At 36.3% G+C, this 17,580-nt stretch overlaps 3 protein-coding genes across 3 annotated transcripts; all 3 read left to right on the top strand.

Annotated features, from left to right (window-relative positions):
• Positions 1–5: 5 nt before the first annotated feature.
• On the top strand, positions 6–4,486 carry LOC113774734 (exo-poly-alpha-D-galacturonosidase). Its single transcript, XM_027319344.1, has 3 exons — positions 6–941; positions 3,363–3,694; positions 3,788–4,486. The coding sequence occupies exons 1-3, from the start codon at positions 361–363 to the stop codon at positions 4,288–4,290; spliced, it is 1,416 nt and encodes a 471-aa protein (XP_027175145.1). The 5' UTR covers positions 6–360; the 3' UTR covers positions 4,291–4,486.
• Positions 4,487–4,682: 196 nt separating this feature from the next.
• LOC113773786 (putative pentatricopeptide repeat-containing protein At3g13770, mitochondrial) lies at positions 4,683–7,890 on the top strand. Its single transcript, XM_027318398.1, is given in 4 exon segments — positions 4,683–4,690; positions 5,320–5,663; positions 6,319–6,463; positions 6,465–7,890. Coding segments are annotated over 4 exon segments (1,794 nt in total). The 3' UTR covers positions 7,762–7,890.
• A 1,398-nt stretch (positions 7,891–9,288) lies between these two features.
• On the top strand, positions 9,289–9,949 carry LOC113774766. Its single transcript, XM_027319382.1, has one exon. The coding sequence runs from the start codon at positions 9,349–9,351 to the stop codon at positions 9,694–9,696; it is 348 nt and encodes a 115-aa protein (XP_027175183.1). The 5' UTR covers positions 9,289–9,348; the 3' UTR covers positions 9,697–9,949.
• Positions 9,950–17,580: the final 7,631 nt, after the last annotated feature.

Below are 17,580 nucleotides of genomic sequence, written 5' to 3'. Positions count from 1 at the left end.
TTTTTAATAGAGAGTCATTCAATCCCATTCTTCACGTTTGAGCTCTGATTGATTGATTGATTCGTAATGTAAAATGAAGATCCAGAACCAGAAGCAGCATTTATGCCTTTAACTTTTGTCTGAAAGATGCCCCTCTTTCTTTTCTCACCATCAATTCTCTGTTTTTTTTAGCCGTTTGTACTTTTGGAGCTAATTCTATGAAAATCCTAAGAATGATTTAATCATTCAGGGTTCACTGTTCCAAGTAAGCGTTGCGTGAAGGGCTCTTTTTGTACAACAACAAAGACGCTGCTGCCGTAATCGAATTGGTCAAATTATACATATCCCAAAGGAATCATTATCCACTCCACTACCTTGAAGATGCTGATCCCATTTTTCTTCTACCACCTAATAACACTCCGCACACACGCCGCCACCATCCTGTCCCATGCCGCCGCATCGCCACTCTCCTTCTCCGTCAAAGACTTCGGGGCCAGGGGGAACGGCGTCCACTACGACACCCTTCCAATCCAATCCACCATCGACGCCTGCTCCGCCGCCGTCTCGACCTCCCCCCACATCCCATCATGCCACGTGGAATTCCCGCCGGGGAAGTACTTAACAGCCACTGTACACTTAAAATCCCGCGTGATTTTGCGCATTCACAAGAACGCCACCATATTGGGGGGCACGAAGATCGAAGACTACCCGAGGGAGCAGGAAAGGTGGTACGTGGTGCTGGCGGAGGATGCAGCAGACGTGGGGATCACCGGCGGCGGAGAGATAAACGGACAGGGGTTGAAGTTCGTGAAGAGGTTTGAGGAGAGGAAGAATGTGATGGTGAGCTGGAACGAGACGGGGGCGTGTCTGGGGGACGAGTGCAGGCCAAGATTGGTGGGGTTCATCGGTTGTAGGAACGTCAGAGTGTGGGACGTCAATCTTATCGAGCCCGCTTATTGGTGGTATGTCTACGCTCGTCCCACTTCTCTAACTCTTTTTCAGTTTTCTTCGTCCTTCATTGGCTCCTCATCTTTTATTTGGACATTCGCAACACTTCACTTCAGCTGTAGGCACGCAAGGACCCCCACTTTGGATTGTGATTTCTTTTTGCGAGATTTTTTTTTGGGGGTATAAAACACACTCTAACTCTTCTCCTCTTCTTCTTCTTTTTTTTTTTTAACAAGTACTACATCTTTTTTTTTTTTTAAATGTACATATATGAAATTAAAAAAAGAATTAATCTTTCTAGTATATATTTACTGTCACTTTTGGATGAATGACAATTATATATATTTCAAATTTAAAATTTAATTTTTATATATGTATAATTAGTATATTTATTGTCAGTGTATATAAAATTTACTCTTAAAAAAAGTTAAAATGTGTCAAAGAATATTTTCACGAAAACTAAAAAAAAAATTTATTCCACCAAAAAATACAATTCAATCAAGGAATCTGTGACATCAATCTCATTAAGACGGCTTTTTTTTTAAAATAACTTTTTGAAGTATGCAATTCAATCAAGGAATCTGTGACATCAATCTCACTGAGCCGGCCTTATATATATATATATAACTTTTTGAAGTTAGGTAATAGGCCAGAATTTCTTTTTTGGCCTCTTTGTCGCTTTACTCTTTAGTATGGAATATGAAGTACTCAACCATTGAGCCAAACACCAACAAGGGATTAAATCCTGCTTTAGACTGTAGATCGGATGTTTGAACCTCACTTATAGTGGAAAAAATTCAAAAGCGGTGTCGAGCTTTCCTTTGATTTAATCGAATCTGTATAACTACTTGCCTCTTATGCAGGCTCTTTAGACTTCTCTCGGTGTAAAATAGAATAGATTAGATAAGTACAAAGTACTCATTTTACTTGGTGGCTACTTATGACCTTTTAGACTGGGGAATGGGATGGAAAAAGGAGAACGGGCAGGTAAAATATAGCTTCAAAATGAAGCATTTTCTCTAGCACAAGAGGCAAAGAGATGCATGCTAATTGTAGATAAGTTATCTGGAGATAATCATCACAGTAAAACTACCACACTAATCAGCCAAGGAGGATCTTCAACCTTGTCTGGTATGTGATGCATCTTATTCTATACATGTTTCTTTCTTCTTTTTCTCTTTTTATTTTTTTCTAATCGATATGTGATTCACAAATAAGGTGGATTTTTTAGTTATATTTTGTGCATTGCATCATTAAACACATAATTTGAGAATTTTGTTAATACTTTGAAGTTAGCGCCCATTTTAGGTATTGCTAATTTTAGTCCTATGGTGCAGTCTAATATGGATGCTAATTTATTGGTGAGTTTTCCAACTGCAATGTACGCCAAGGTTTTACGGCACACAGGATTTTAAGTTACCATAAGCACAAGTCTGAAAAAACTTGATTACAGTTTATCTAATTTTTAATTTTCAAGAAGAAAAATAAAAACTTATCTATTAGCATACAGTCTAATGGAAAAGAAAATTTCCCAATTGTTTATGGCATTGTAAGTTGTAACAACTATTTTCTTTATTTTATCATGTCCATGCAGTAATTAGTAGTAGATTCTCGTTATTGAAGGTTACTAAACATGAAGTTATCTTTTTCAAACTGGAGACTACCAAAATTTTTGTCTAATACTATTGGACCAATCAATAATTGATGGTATGCTATTGCAATACAGCATAATTGAAGGTGTAAATTAACGGTCAATCGATACCATTGTAGTATCATTTTTTATTTTTATTTTTAAATGCAATCTTTTAAAAGTTTAAAACCTAAAGAATATTATCCATTTTTGATGAAAAAGAAAAGTTTTATCCATTTCCGTGACGGAAAGACCAAGAATAATGGGCAGGTTTGAACTTCAAACGTACATGATGTAATTTCATTTGTCCAAAACGCGACTTACTTTCAATAACGTATATATATAAAATAAAATTTTATAAAAATCACACGTGGTATTAATATCTATGTACAAAAATGTGATTTGGATCTCATATTTTTTTTGACACGCCTCATGATCGTCAACCTTTCTGAATAGTTACTACTTGCAACCGTTCCTTCCTCGTTACCATCCAAACTATATATATATATATATATATATATATATATAGTTTGACAAACTTGTACACGGGAGGGATGTCCGTTCTTTATTTATTAAAAACAGTGAAATAAGTAGAAGGTGGAGGGGGATGAGTGCCTGGCCTCCAAGAAATAAAAAGTAGTAAACGAGAGGAGGAGTTACGACTCTCTCACAGAATGATATTATATAGTTGTGTGGTGAATGGTAGTTTTTCTTTTTCCATGTATATATGAAAGAGCATGCATCATTTACTTCAGTGCTGCCGTGTTTGTACATGCAATCTGTAGTACATTACGTAATGTTGCAGTTTGCACCTTGTCCGCTCGCAAAACACCTCAGTGGAAGATGTTACAATATATGGGAACTTCAATTCGCCTAACAATGATGGGATAGATATAGAGGATTCCAATAACACATTCATCACAAGATGCAGAATTGATACAGGAGATGATGCTATTTGTCCAAAGTCATCCACAGGACCTGTCTATAACCTTACTGCAACCAACTCCTGGATTCGAACAAAATCTTCAGCAATCAAGCTTGGCAGTGCTAGTTGGTATGATTTCAAGGGATTTTTGTTTGACAATATTACTATTTATCAGTCCCACAGAGGGCTTGGCTTCCAAATAAGAGATGGAGGTAAGACATCATTATCACATGGAAAGTGAATCTTAGCTGTATCTGAGTCGAAATTTAGTCTGATAAATGCTGGTACTTCTCCTTTTGCTGCAGGGAATGTTAGTGACATTAAATTTTCTAACATAAATATCAGCACAAGATATTATGATCCTTTGTGGTGGGGAAGAGCTGAGCCTATTTATGTAACTACCTGCCCGAGAGACTCCACTTCAAAAGAGGGTTCAATCTCCAATTTACAGTTCATTAACATCACGGCAACTTCAGAAAATGGCATCTTTTTATCAGGTTCCAAACATGGAATCTTGAGCAGTTTGAAGTTCATTAACGTAAATCTCACGTACAGACGACGGACAAAATTTGCGGGTGGTCTGTTCGACTACCGTCCAGGATGTGAAGGACTTGTGAAGCACAGCACAGCAGGGTTCATGATGGAACACATAGATGGTTTGGTTGTTCAAAATGTGAACATGAGGTGGTTTGAGGATAACTCAGCCAGGTGGAATAATCCTCTTGAATTCAGGCCTTCAACTGTGAATAACATCTCTTTCCTGAACTTCCATTCAGGTTTCCATTCTGGTGAAGTAGCTACTATCTAGGCAGCAACAATAAGCTTGGAGGCCTATCGATCAATTTCGATGTACTCTCAGAAATTCACATCACAGACCTGTATACACATTACTAGGGGTTGCATTTCCACAGCAGATACTGAAATGCTTAATAATGCCTAAATGGTTTTCTTTGCCTGTTTTCATACTTGCAGACTGAAAAATGAACGTTCAGAGCTTTCTTGTAGACTATGTGATATGCTGAAACTGAATGACTCATTTGGCTTCATTAGGTGCCATTACTAGATCACATACCCTGATGGTGCGAAGTGAAGTGAAAGAGTGAAATTTCCAGTGCTAATAGATTTTCCATCTAATGTTCAACTACCAAATAATCAGTAAGCTTTTGCAAATCAAAAATATGAGTTGGAATACTCTGACCTATGAACTGGTATTTATATATTAAAAAGTTTTCTTCTGCAAAGTGCAAACCAGAAAAGAAAGGTAAAAAGGGAAAGAAAAACATGTTTTATATACCTCATAATCTCTATTCTTCATAAAAATGAAAATCAAATGTGTTTCTTACCTCTGAATCACTACCTTTTAGAAGTTTCTGTCTTAAACTCCAGCAGAATAAAATTATTGAAAACACAACAGTCTCATTCTATAGAAGAAAATCCAACATTTATTATCTCATCATCACAAAAGGGAAAAAAAAAAATCATTCCAAGAATCCCCTTGCTACCATTAAGTCACTACCTCAAGTTTTCACTTTGTCTACCTCTTTTCAGACAGTTTCAATATAGAAAAAGGTGTGAAATTCAATCCGACTTTCTATCACTGATTCACCACCACCACCACTGCATGGTTGTGTAGTGTTGTATCTCTCTCAAAATCTTCTTTTTTCATGCTCTCAAGTTTTCAACGTGAAAAATGCTTAGGAGCAGAGTATCCTTTGTTTGCCACCGTAGAGAACAAAGACTTTCCTCTATAACAAACAAGGCATTGTCTAACCTCCAAAAGCTAACTTATATCTTTCTTACCGACAAATTCAACCAATCTAATAACTCTCTGCGCTAGCGGTCACATAAAGGAAGCCTTAACAGAGATGGGTAAACAAGGCCTTGAGGTGAAGTTAAGAGACTGCAAGGAACTTCTGAACCAATGTGTGAGCCAAAGGGCCTTGAAAGAAGGCCAAAGGGTCCATGCCCACATGATCAAAACCCATTATGAACCACCCATGTATCTCAGGACGAACTTGATGGGGCTGTATGTGAAGTGTGAGTGTTTGAGTGATGCGAGGCGTGTGTTCGATGAAATGCCAGAAAGGGATGTTGTTTCATGGACTGCGCTGATCTCTGGGTATGCTCAAAGAGGGTATGCCTCTGAAGCGCTCGATCTTTCTGTACAGATGTTAAGATCAGGTAATTGTTTCGATACACACACACGCACGCATGCACACTCATATATACACATAGAAGTGTATAAACATGAATGTGGAAGCGGGCGTACGAGTATGTGGAATGATGCTTTTAGGTCCTTGGTTATACATGCATAACAATAAAGCTGCTGCTTTTGATCACATGCTATGCTAATAGGTGCTGTTCGGAAGTCTGACTCATTGACAATATATTCTAAATGGGCTCCCGTCTGATATATATATATATATATATGGTTATGTGCTTGTTTTAGTAATAGAAAAAGTAAACTTACAAATGCAAAAGTGGCAGAGATATGAAAGAATAGAAGTTGCATTCTAGAAGATGGTTTTTATATCAATTGATGCAGATTGTGGCTTCTAATATAGTACCACACTTGACACTTGAGAACATAAATCTAAAACAAGATGACACTTTGAAAGGAGTAACTTTCATTGCATTTGGCCACTCGATGTCGCATGACACGATTGGAGTAATTGCGGTGACTGTTGTAATTGCAGTGTTTCAATTTTGACAAGTGAGCTTAAACAAGAGAGAGAACCACGTGTTTCCTGGTCAAAAATTGTTTAACTAAAATGAAGTTGCATATCTAACTAATTTGGTGCTTGGGTTTTAATAATTTGCTTGATCTTTAATGCAGGTGCTGAGCCAAATGAGTTCACTTTCTTCACAGTAATTGCATCTTGTACCGGTGCTTTTGGCTTTGTCCACGGGAGGCAAATTCATTCTCTTCTAATTAAGCACCCTTTTGAATCCCATGTATTTGTTGGAAGTTCACTTTTGGACGTATGCAAAAGCTGGTAAAATCCAGGAAGCTCGAGATATTTTTGAGAGCTTGCCAGTAAAGGATATAGTTTCTTGTACTGCGATTACATCAGGTTATGCCCAACAAGGTCTTGATGCAGAGACCTTAGACCTGTTTAGAAGATTGCAGATGGAAGGAATGAGATTTGATTATGTAACTTATGCTAGCCTGTTAACTGCATTATCTAGGCTTGCTGCAATTGAACATGGGAGACAAGTTCACAGCCATGCTCTTCGGTTGCAACTACCATTTGACATAGTGCTTCAGAATACTTTGATTGATATGTACTCAAAATGTGGAAATCTTGCTTACTCAAGGAGGATCTTTGATGACATGAGTGAAAGAACTATCATCTCTTGGAATGCTATGCTTGTGGGCTATGGCAGACATGGATTGTGGAAAGAGGTGGTTGAACTTTATGAATTGCTGAAAGCAGAAAGCACAATTAGACCCAAAAATGTAACCTTTTTGGTTGTATTATCTGGTTGCAGCCATTGGGGGATGGAGCATAGAGGGTTGGAGATTTTTTATGAGATCCTGAGTGAAACTGATGGAGTTGAACTTGGAATTGAGCACTATGCTTGTGTTGTTGATTTGCTAGGGCATTCTGGACAATTAGAAAGGGCCTTGCAGTTCATCAAGCAGATGCCTTTTGAACCAAATGCTGCCATATGGGGATCACTTTTAGTTGCTTGCAGGTTTCACCAAAATGCCAAGATTGGCGAGATGGCAGGCAATCAGCTTCTGGAGATTGAGCCTGAAAGTGCGGGGAACTATGTTATTTTTGCTAATTTGTATGCATCTGCAGGAAGGTGGGAAGAGGTAAGAAGAGTAAGGGAGTTGATGCAGCAAAAAGCGATGGGAAATGTGCCAGCAAAAAGCTGGATTGAGGTCAAGCGAACCCTCCATACCTTTCATGCTAGTGATAGATCACATCCAAGAATTGAAGAGATATTAGGAAAGGTAAGAGAATTGTCAGCCAGGATCAAGGGAGCTGGATATGTTCCCGATAAGGGCTGTGTTTTACATGATGTTGATGATGAGCAGAGAGAGAAGTTGCTGCTTGGTCACAGTGAAAAACTAGCTTTGGCATTCGGTATAATTGCTATTCCTCAAGGAAAGCCTATTCGGGTTATAAAAAATCTACGGATTTGTGTTGATTGTCATAACTTTGCCAAGTTTGTTTCCCAGGTTTTTCAAAGAGAAGTATCTCTGGGGGACAAAGGACGATATCATAATATTGTTGATGGAAAGTGTTCATGTGGAGACTACTGGTGAATGGTGTAAGATAATCATACAAAAGGTGGATTTTATACCATTTTGTTTCTAGAGTATATGCTTGGATAATGTAGGGACCCTGTGAAATGGTAACAGTTATGTGGGAACCTGGGTAAGTACAGATTTTGTCACCACTCAGCATCAAGAAAAGAGACACTTTGATTTGTGGGGATGGGAGGAGGGAGGATCCATAGTTGCTCAAAAGTTATCTTATGTAATATGTAGTGTTGTTTACCATTAGGAAAGCAACTATGGGCAAAGAAGATAGAAAGAAGCAACTAGTGGCGTGAACTTTGTTGCTTTCTAATGACTTTCAAGTACATGCAGAAAGAAGTCGGTCGAGGAGTTTCCAAGGACATGTTAACCACTTAAAAGCTGAGAGGGGGTTGACCAGCATAATCTCATAGTTATTGCATCTGATGGTTGTATCATTTCCGGCGGAGGAGTTCCTGGTTCTGTATGAAGCGCAGATACTGATCCTTGACACTGGACCGCATAACATTTCTCTTGAACTATCATATGTGATAAAAAAATTAAGATGCAAAATTTCAATCAACTGTTCTTGGCAGACAACAGCATGAAGACTGTTCATTGTGTGGAGTTGCTGAGACGAATACAAGCCAGCTTTACATATGCAGGAGGTTGGACTTCTATGGAAGCACCCCTGTTAGCTCAGCTTATTTGAAGTTGAGATGAGCAATTGTTTATATTTTATTTAAGTCTATCTTTTGTAGCTATAAAGCTTTTCAAGAAGTGATATTTTTGGATTTTTTTCCAATAGTTCAATTTCCTTTACTAAGCATTTCTGTTCACCGTGAAAGGCTTAATAAGGATCTACAAATTGTCTCCCGTAATATGCTTTAATTTTGTAAACCCCTGCTTTTCAGACTCGGTTTATGGAACATGGAGGTTGAAATTTTCCATAAATTTCGAAGCCACATTTCAAGACATTTGAGGTAAATTTTCTGTTTAGCCTATCTGAACTGGTCAAGTTTAAAGAGCCTTTAACAGCTGCAGATATCATGAAAAGAATTTTATATAGGCATAAGGTGACGGAATAATAAAAAAAAAAAAAAATGAACACATTTTTACTTCAACTTATTCTGTAATCAGGATTTTTTTTTTCTCATGGTTAATTCAAAAGCCAACATTGTACAATTTTTATATAAATGTACATGTAGTTCCACATAAACCGTTCATAAATTATCGTAATAAAATGATCCAATTTTAGTCGTAAATTATGTCCAAGAATAAAGGACGTAACATAAATTTCAAAGTAAGATTACTTATAAATCTTTTAAGGGACTATCGAATACTTTTTCTTTATTTTTAATTAATCAAGAAAAAATTTATTATACTATGTTAGTGCTCTTACCAAAGAAAATTCGACATAAAAAAAACAAAATAAAATTCATATTAGAAAATTCAGAAAAATAAAAAGGTAAACGACTTGAGAGCCACAACGACGCCGTATGGTGTTACCGATCTCTGCCCGCTTCAGTCTAAGATCCATCCTAAGGGTACAAAAGTGGATTAGTCACTGAAGAGCTCAGTCTTCGTTCCCAAACGCGACATCGCAGTGGAAAAATGCCGTCCCCGAAACCCTTGGCCACAGCGGCAGGCATGTTGCGGGCGCGATTGAGCCCAGCCCTTCGAACAAGAGGAGGAGACGCCCACGGGCCGAGTCGATGGGCTACACCGGGCCATCAAGAGAGACCCAACGGCTACTTATTCAACCGGACGCCGCCGCCGCCCGGACAGTCTCGTAAATGGGAAGACTGGGAGCTGCCGTGTTACATCACCAGCTTCCTCACTATCGTCATACTCGGCGTCGGGCTTAACGCTAAGCCCGATCTCACTCTCGAGACTTGGGCACACCAGAAAGCCCTAGAACGCCTCGAGCTTGAATCCGCTGCTTCGCAGGAGTCTGATTAATCTGGAGGATGATGATGAAGAAATAGTCATTTTGGGGTTTGGTTCTTCTGTTGATATGTTTTCATGGTGTAGTTGAAATAAGGGTTTTTGGTTGAATTCTGGAGCTGGGACTCTGGGAGATATGAAATCTTTTGAGATTTTAAATTTACTTTACTGCGTTTTTATTTACTGGAATTTTGACTATGTTAACCTTATGATCTTGCAATCAGAATATGTTAATTTTGCATAAAAGCTTATGTTTTTTGTAATTTAATCATAAGTTTTTGGTTATTGGAATTTAATCTTTGTTATGGTGGTTGATTCACTGAAATGTTAATTTTGGAGTAGCAGTTATTGTGTATCCATAGTTTCAAATATTTATGTGAATTGTATTTCAGTGGCGGTGTTTTGTACTAAATGTCTTGGAACCTGGTAGAATTAGCATGAAATACCGTGCAAATTTCTGGTTGATGTGGTATTGGACCTTAGGTGGTTCTGTGGATAATTAGGCTTTTCGGTTGCTGCTCTTTTTGGAACCTTGGTTATATTTACTCATCCATTCATAAGGATGTCTTCATACCATAATGGTTAAGGAACTTCCAGATCCCAACTAGATATGTATTTCTTGCGTCTTGATGCAGTTTACTCGAACTTCTGTGGTTCATGTAGGATTTACGGGTGATTGAACCCGTATGTTGGTAACCTTAACTATAGTTGATTAGAAGGTAAGTTTAGATGTTTGTTATCTGTAGTTTAGTTGATGGTCCACTCCTTATGTGGTTTGCATATAGCATAACAATTTCACCAACATTCACAAGCACTGTAAAGTGGTTTTTCAAGATAATTGGAATGCTTATACTTTAAGCTCATCTGTTGGAATCCCTGCTGTTTGCTCTTTGAAGAAGAAATGTAAGCGGCTGTCTCCTTTGCTCCCATGCATTTTGTTGAGCACTCTGGAGGAGGTGTCCATACACTTTTTTTGGTTATCTGTTCAGATGTTTGTTTTTCTTCTTTTGGGGATAAAGAAGGAAGTGAGGAGGAGGGGCTTCTGATTTTCACTCAATAAAAATGTGTCTGCTTCCTGCATATATGAAGCAGTGTATAGTTCTCTATGTTTCAAGATATTGTTTCATAAACAGAGGCTACTTGGGTTGCTAGAATATTGTTAAATGTTGTTGAACCACGGACACAAACATTTTGTGATTCACTACATTTAGTTAGTCTATTTTGGGAATGGGTTTAACTTGACATTTAGGTCTAAAGTACTTCTGTCTGTTTGTTGTGTGACTCACTGCGATTACTCAGTCTAATGATGTAATCTGTTTTGGAGGTGCCTACGAAATTGATTTGCAAGAAAACAATGCCACCTTAAACAGAGATCTTAATGAGCTCCAGAAACTTTTGACCAGCTAGCCAACTATTACTTGTGGTAGACTTGGGCCTTGTTTCTTGTAAGGGTTGAATCAAGTATTTCAAACAGTGATGGAGGTGCTACCCATGTTTGATTATTGTTATTGGAGAGTTCTGTTTGTGGTGTATGGTGTAAATAAACAAGAATACTTAGATGTGACCTGTACTCTGAGCATGTGGCAGAAGAAAACTAGCGCATTATGGTCTTTTGATCCTTTTCTTTTTAGTTTTTGCAAGCTTGCTAGTTTTTGGAGTTGAGAGGCATGATAGATTTCTTCATCAGCAAGGCAAATAGAAAGTACCTTGACCAATCAGAATGTGTTTTAACATATCAGTTGGCTTATATGCAAACAATGAACTTGACATCATAGCTTCTGAAGCTGGTGTTACCTTCAGTAGGTTCAACCAAAATTTTCCCTATGAAGGTGATGATCCTTGAATCTGTGAATTCTGGGCAATCCTTTTTTTGTTTTTATTTTAATCTCCCTTATTCTAGGATGCTTTAAGAGATTGAAGTTTCTCTTGTTACATGAAATTGACGGCATGCTCAGTAGTTCATTCGTGAAGCCTTCATTGAGTACCTTTGAAGCATAAATTGGGATTTGTTGTGGTTTGATACCAAAATCCACCGGGTTGCTTGTCAAACCTGCTGAACGAGAATATGCAAGTACTTTCAGTTGGTATCCTCAGTGGATGGAAGTAGGTCATTTGGCAAAACATGCTGCGGGAGTAGGAACGTGGAAATGATGATCAGATGCTTCGGAGATCGTCTGAGGACAATACATTCCACCTGCAGCTTCCAAGAATGTGTGGTTTTTCTGGGTTTTTTTTTTTTTTTGTCCTTTTCGACAGTTTAATCAATAGTCTGCCAGTAATTCATATGACGAATATTCAGATGCTACCATTGAGTGAGTGACTAACGCCATTTGATGCTTGTGTTCCTGTTGGCCACACACACTTCCTTTTTTTTGGTCATTTTATGTAATGCCAAAGATGCCTTTCTTCCACCCACATTTCAAACACCCCACTTTCTTCTTTTACTGCTCCATTCCATTTGCCAGAGGCCGATGGGATGTTTTTGGTGGTTTTTTGAGTGCTGAAGGGCCCACAGCCACAGAGAACCGAACGGAGGCCCGCCAAAGTTATAAGTTGGCGGGTAGTGGGCAGGACCCATTGGACACTGCTTGTGGCGGAAAATGACTGTTAGACATTGAAATTATATATACATAGACTTCATCAAATGAGCCCAAAGGCTCACTCACAGCCAGATTTCTCAAACCAATTAAGGAACATTGAAATGATGACCAGATGAGCCCAACTACATCCAAGAGAGAAAGGTTCCGATTAAGGAACAAGACGTGTTCTTCCCTCTATTGCCGAGTTCCTTGACAATTTAAAGAATCGTTTTTGACTTTGAATCCCTATCGTTCCTCTTAACATTTTGTAAATCACTTCCATTTCAGTAGCTGAAAGACAGGTGAGAAATAGTACGAGTGTGTTCAGACAGGAAATTATTTAAAATATTACTTGAACTAATTATGGTAACAGTTTCTGTGATGTGATGCATATGCAATAAAAATATTTTTTGTAAAGATATTTGAAATATGATCTAAAATGAAATAATTTACTATAACACTTTTCATAATGTGACGTATAGAAGATTTTGAAAAAAAAAAAAAAAGTTGTTGTAAAGATTAAAAAAAAAATCGATTAAGAATTGTAATTATGATACAAGTAAAATAATATTTGAAAGAAATAATCAGTTAAGGCCAACTAACCCCGTTCACTAGCTTAAGGCCCAAAACAAGCCCAAAGCGAGGTTTGATCCGTTGATACTGCTGTTTCATGGACTGACTTATATTATTGAATAAGAAAAGAAAACAAAAATGAATTTGGACCTAATTGATTGGAGTCCATAGCATGGACTAGGTGCACGGGGAGAGCTCGAGATAGGTCTGGGATTAACGTTCGTCCCATGACTTTTGATCACGGGCACTCAGATCTAAAGCTGCATCATCATGCATTGGAAGCTTTGCCAGCGAATTTGCAATCATATTGTATCATGGTCAACCTTAAAAAAAAAAAAGAAGTGTTTATCTGTACTTTCGAGCAAACAAATGTGAGCATCAATCTATAAGCTGAGGAAGAGCTAAGAGTAATAGCTCAAGAAAGAAAGATAAAGAAAGAGATCTGCCCGTTTGGATTGCTATTTTATGAAAATTTTATAGAAAGATATATTACAGTAATTTGATATATACGAAGTAAAAAAGTAATTGATAAATATGTTTACGAGAAAAACGTAAAAAGCCATGCTCCGCTTCTTTAGTTGGCGTTTATCCTAAATGTCATTTTGACTTTAATTATTGCACAATTTAATTAGTTACCAAGTGAGTGCAGTGCGTAAATGGATTCAGACGAATTTGGTTAGTGCCTTTGGATCTCACTCACCTGCTTGCTATAAATGAGAGAATAAGAGAGAGAGAGAGATTTCTCCCTTCAAAGTTTTGAAAAGAGTTCACACCTTCCTCTTTTTAATTACGTAAAAGTAAACTTTGTCAACATTCTACAAGTTCATGCATGTGGGATTCACTTAATACTTCTAGATTTGGCTTTGTGACGAAGTTGAGTAATGTTCTACCCCCCAGAGCCAAAGGGCCAATTTCATGGTTGGCATCTGACAACATTGTCTTCCTTTTCAATCTAGAAAGATTAGAGAAACATATCTGCCTGCTTTGATCCCGAAACAATGACTGAATTGGGACATAATATAATCAGGCAAGAACTTCCAAAATTCTCTTATCTTAGTAAAAACACGCGACGTTGCATCTACTTATAGTATGCCAAGATTAAATTTGTACGTACTAGTAGTTCATGGTTCATGATGAGATCGCCAAGTACTTTTGCTGCTAGCAGTTCTTGTGTCCTATGTTTTGCCTTATGAAATTAAATCTCAATTGATTGTGAGAGTCAAAATCGTTTTGAGATCTAAGAGCCCGTTTGAATTGCATTTTTTACGAGTTCTTAGGAAAAGAATTACTCTAGCACTTCTTTGAGATACATTATACGTGAGGTAAAAAGGGATTGAAAATTATGCAGAAGGAATATTTACAAAAAATATGAAAACTTTCTTTAAAAAATGATAATCTATACAAGGCCTAAATTTATCATTCATCCTCTGAATTAAACTTCAGTTTGAGTTTGACTAGTAATTGCTTTAATCGATATTCGTGTTGAAGTAATAAATCTTCATGGTTCATGCAGTTCATATGAATACGATATGGTACAGTGTACATAAACCATTCTTACGAAGTTCTCATGTCACCTGCAAATGACATGTTTCATATGAATGATGCAGAGGGTATAATGTAAATCTTTATTTTAATATGTTTTGTCTTCAATAATGCTGTTTTACAGTTCTTAAGCTTGATACTCTGTGCAAAAAGGTATTCTATAATTGAATTATTGAAAGGGTAAATGCACCTTGGGATTTGTAGAATTCTGGTCCACCGAGTACCAAGGGATTTTTGGGCCCCTCCTGGGCAGTTCGTTTGGTCACGACAGCCCCTTGGAAGTTGTTGTCCAACTCTCCCACTAGGAATCGAGTTCCAGCAGTTACCGTGTTCGGGGGGAAGGGGCCTCTCCTCCCAGGCCGGAGTGGGATTAGTCGGGCCCGTAAGAATTGATCCGGATACCCACTCCGTCGACAAAAAAAAAAAAAAAAAAAAGAAGTACCAAGGGATTTGTTGGGAAGCTGATTTTTTTTTTTTTTTAAAAAACAGTTCTCTTTTAGTGTAAATGGATGGTTTCAAACGTAAGCCTCTTACTTATACTCCTACTTACACTTCTTTTTTTCGTACCATCTAATCCATCTCTCGTCCTTGAATGTTGATTTAAGTAGCAGTATGACAAAACTAAAGCAAAAGCATATTCAAATTATTCTAATGTATCGCTAGTATTTGCAAATAAAGTAGCAGTACTAACTTTAAAAAGGCGAATTTCTACCAATAGGGGATCTCGTTTATGAAAATGCGGCAACTGTGAAATAATTTTTCTTTTCGATTTTTCTTCTTTGATGTCGGAACATTAGGGGAATTTTTGTATTTGTGTCCTAGTCGCCACATGCGGTGACTGCCAGGTATTACGTATAATTAGTTAGTTAACTAAAAATAGGCAACTGCGGCATCCAAACTCAATATAATTGGATAGTTAACATTTACAGCATACTACTATGGTATGAATAAGAAATTTTTGGATTTGTAGGTATTATTAATGTGCGTGTATTTGAGTAATTTGAATATTTAGTTAACAGCTTTTAGTTGTGTTTAATATATATATATTTTTTAAATAAATCAATGAGTAATTATTTTAATTATAGATAATCTATACTATATATAAAGCTTGAGGAAGGGGTTCGTAGTTAATATTGAGGTTAACATTTATGTCACTTTGTGAACTTCCTTTTTTTGCCCTTATAAAAATTACTTTTACTTTAACTACCTATAACTATTCATGACGATTTTTACTTTTAACGATTTAAATATATGTTTTCAAGATAACTATCCCTAAACATTATAACTATCCATATAAAATTATTTTATGAAAAATATTTAAAAGACAGTAATAAAAATTTTATTTAAAATATATGACCTTAAATATTATGTATTTTTTTGATTGCACACACATTAGGTGTGCACTGAGCACTATTAATGATTATGGTAATAAATTTAGTTGTGCAGTTAACATATATAGTTAAATATGATTATGTGTTATGAAAAATTACTTTTTGGGTTTATAGTTTATTAGTTTATTGACCAATTTTTTTATGCGTATGATTTTTACGTGTATTTAGTTAATCTGTGTACTGAGTTAACTTTTTTTGCAATTAACGAATGCTCATTTTATTAAATTAATGATTAATTATTTTATTTGTAGATAATTATGATTATGTTAATTAAGTTAGTTGTGGAAGTCGGTAAAAATGAAAATTTTTAACAGCTGACTTATTAAAATTTTTCAGTTATAGTTAATAATTAATTTTATACATTTGTAGTTATATATGATTATTCTTAGTTAATTCGACATTATATTGCGAATAGTGTGTTATTTTCAAAATTAAAGATTGCTTTAATAAAACGTGCAAAGGTGAATGTTTGGAATAATTATATTTACGTAATCAATATATAAAAAAATTCATAGCATCTGATTAGAAAATTTGAAAGCAAACACCAAAATTGTGATGATTTTCAATTAATCGTTGTGTGTTTGGATACGAGATTATTTGATATAATTACTGCAGCACTTTTTGTGATGTGATGTATGTGAGATAAAAAAATAATTAAAAAAATAAAAAGATGTATTGAAAATTATAATGGTAATGTAAGCAAATAAATTTGGACAAATAATCTCCGATCCAAACACACTCGAATGCAAATAAAGTTGTTAGTAGAAATTCGCCTTTAGACAGTGCAGATAAATCTTAAACTAACGGAATGCAACATCTTTTTTGCATCATGTCATTCCACTTTTGGGACAGGATACCTGCTAAAATCCCCACACACTAGCTGACTAGCATTTGGCACAAATTTTTTTTTTTTTTTTAAAAGTTCTTCTAGTCAGTCACCGAATCCGAGATGAGATGCGACCACTGACCAGTACTTAAAAAAATAATAAATAACAATTCGTGTTCATTTGAATTCCAATCAACGGCTAAGAAACTATACTTTTTGGACACTTGGCAATCGCTGCGTTCGATTTTAGATGCCACAACAGCAGCAATTTTCTTTTTTTAAAAAATATTTTTTTCCCAAAAAAATTTTTTCCCAAAAATTTTTTCCGACACATTACAAAAATAAAATAATATTTCATGATCGTAGTATGTCTGAAATGCGACAATTCTACGTGAAAAAGAGATTCTAATAAAACATAAAAAAATGTGAATTTTTGAATTGAGCATTATTTTAAGAAATTTGCCCTTTGAAAATGAAGCACCAAACCGAAACCACAACCTAAAAGGGACCGTCACTCGTGCCCCACCACCGTCGTCCAGAAGCCGGAAGAAACAACGCCAAGTTGGCCAAAAAGGGTATCTGAAACCCTGCTTTGCCCAAGGTTGGAGTTCATTTCCCCTCTTGCGCAAGTCAGCAATTGTTTGTCACCTCCATGCTCGGGAGGAAAAGAGAAAAAACGAACAAACAAAATGAAGCTCTTTGCAAAGCTTGTGGTGATTGGACAATTCAAGCAAGAAGTTCAATTCTATGGGTGTAGTCTTAATTAAATGGGTGAATGCGGAGGTACACAAATGGCCCAAAATTATCCGTTTGGATTAGTTGTTTTTAGGGGTGTTTTTGAAAAAATTTAATATAACAGTGTATATAAAAAAATTTTACTATAAATATTTTTTGAAATATTTGATATTGTATAGATGAAATATTTTTTAAGTTATTTTTATTTGTGTATTACTATATCATTGTATTTGAAAAACTTGTTTTTGAAAAA

Source organism: Coffea eugenioides, chromosome 6 (assembly GCF_003713205.1).
Source record: "Coffea eugenioides isolate CCC68of chromosome 6, Ceug_1.0, whole genome shotgun sequence".
NCBI classification, from domain to species: Eukaryota; Viridiplantae; Streptophyta; class Magnoliopsida; order Gentianales; family Rubiaceae; genus Coffea; species Coffea eugenioides.
The sequence above is the reverse complement of the archived record's forward strand: the minus strand, read 5'-3'. Positions and strand labels throughout refer to the sequence as shown.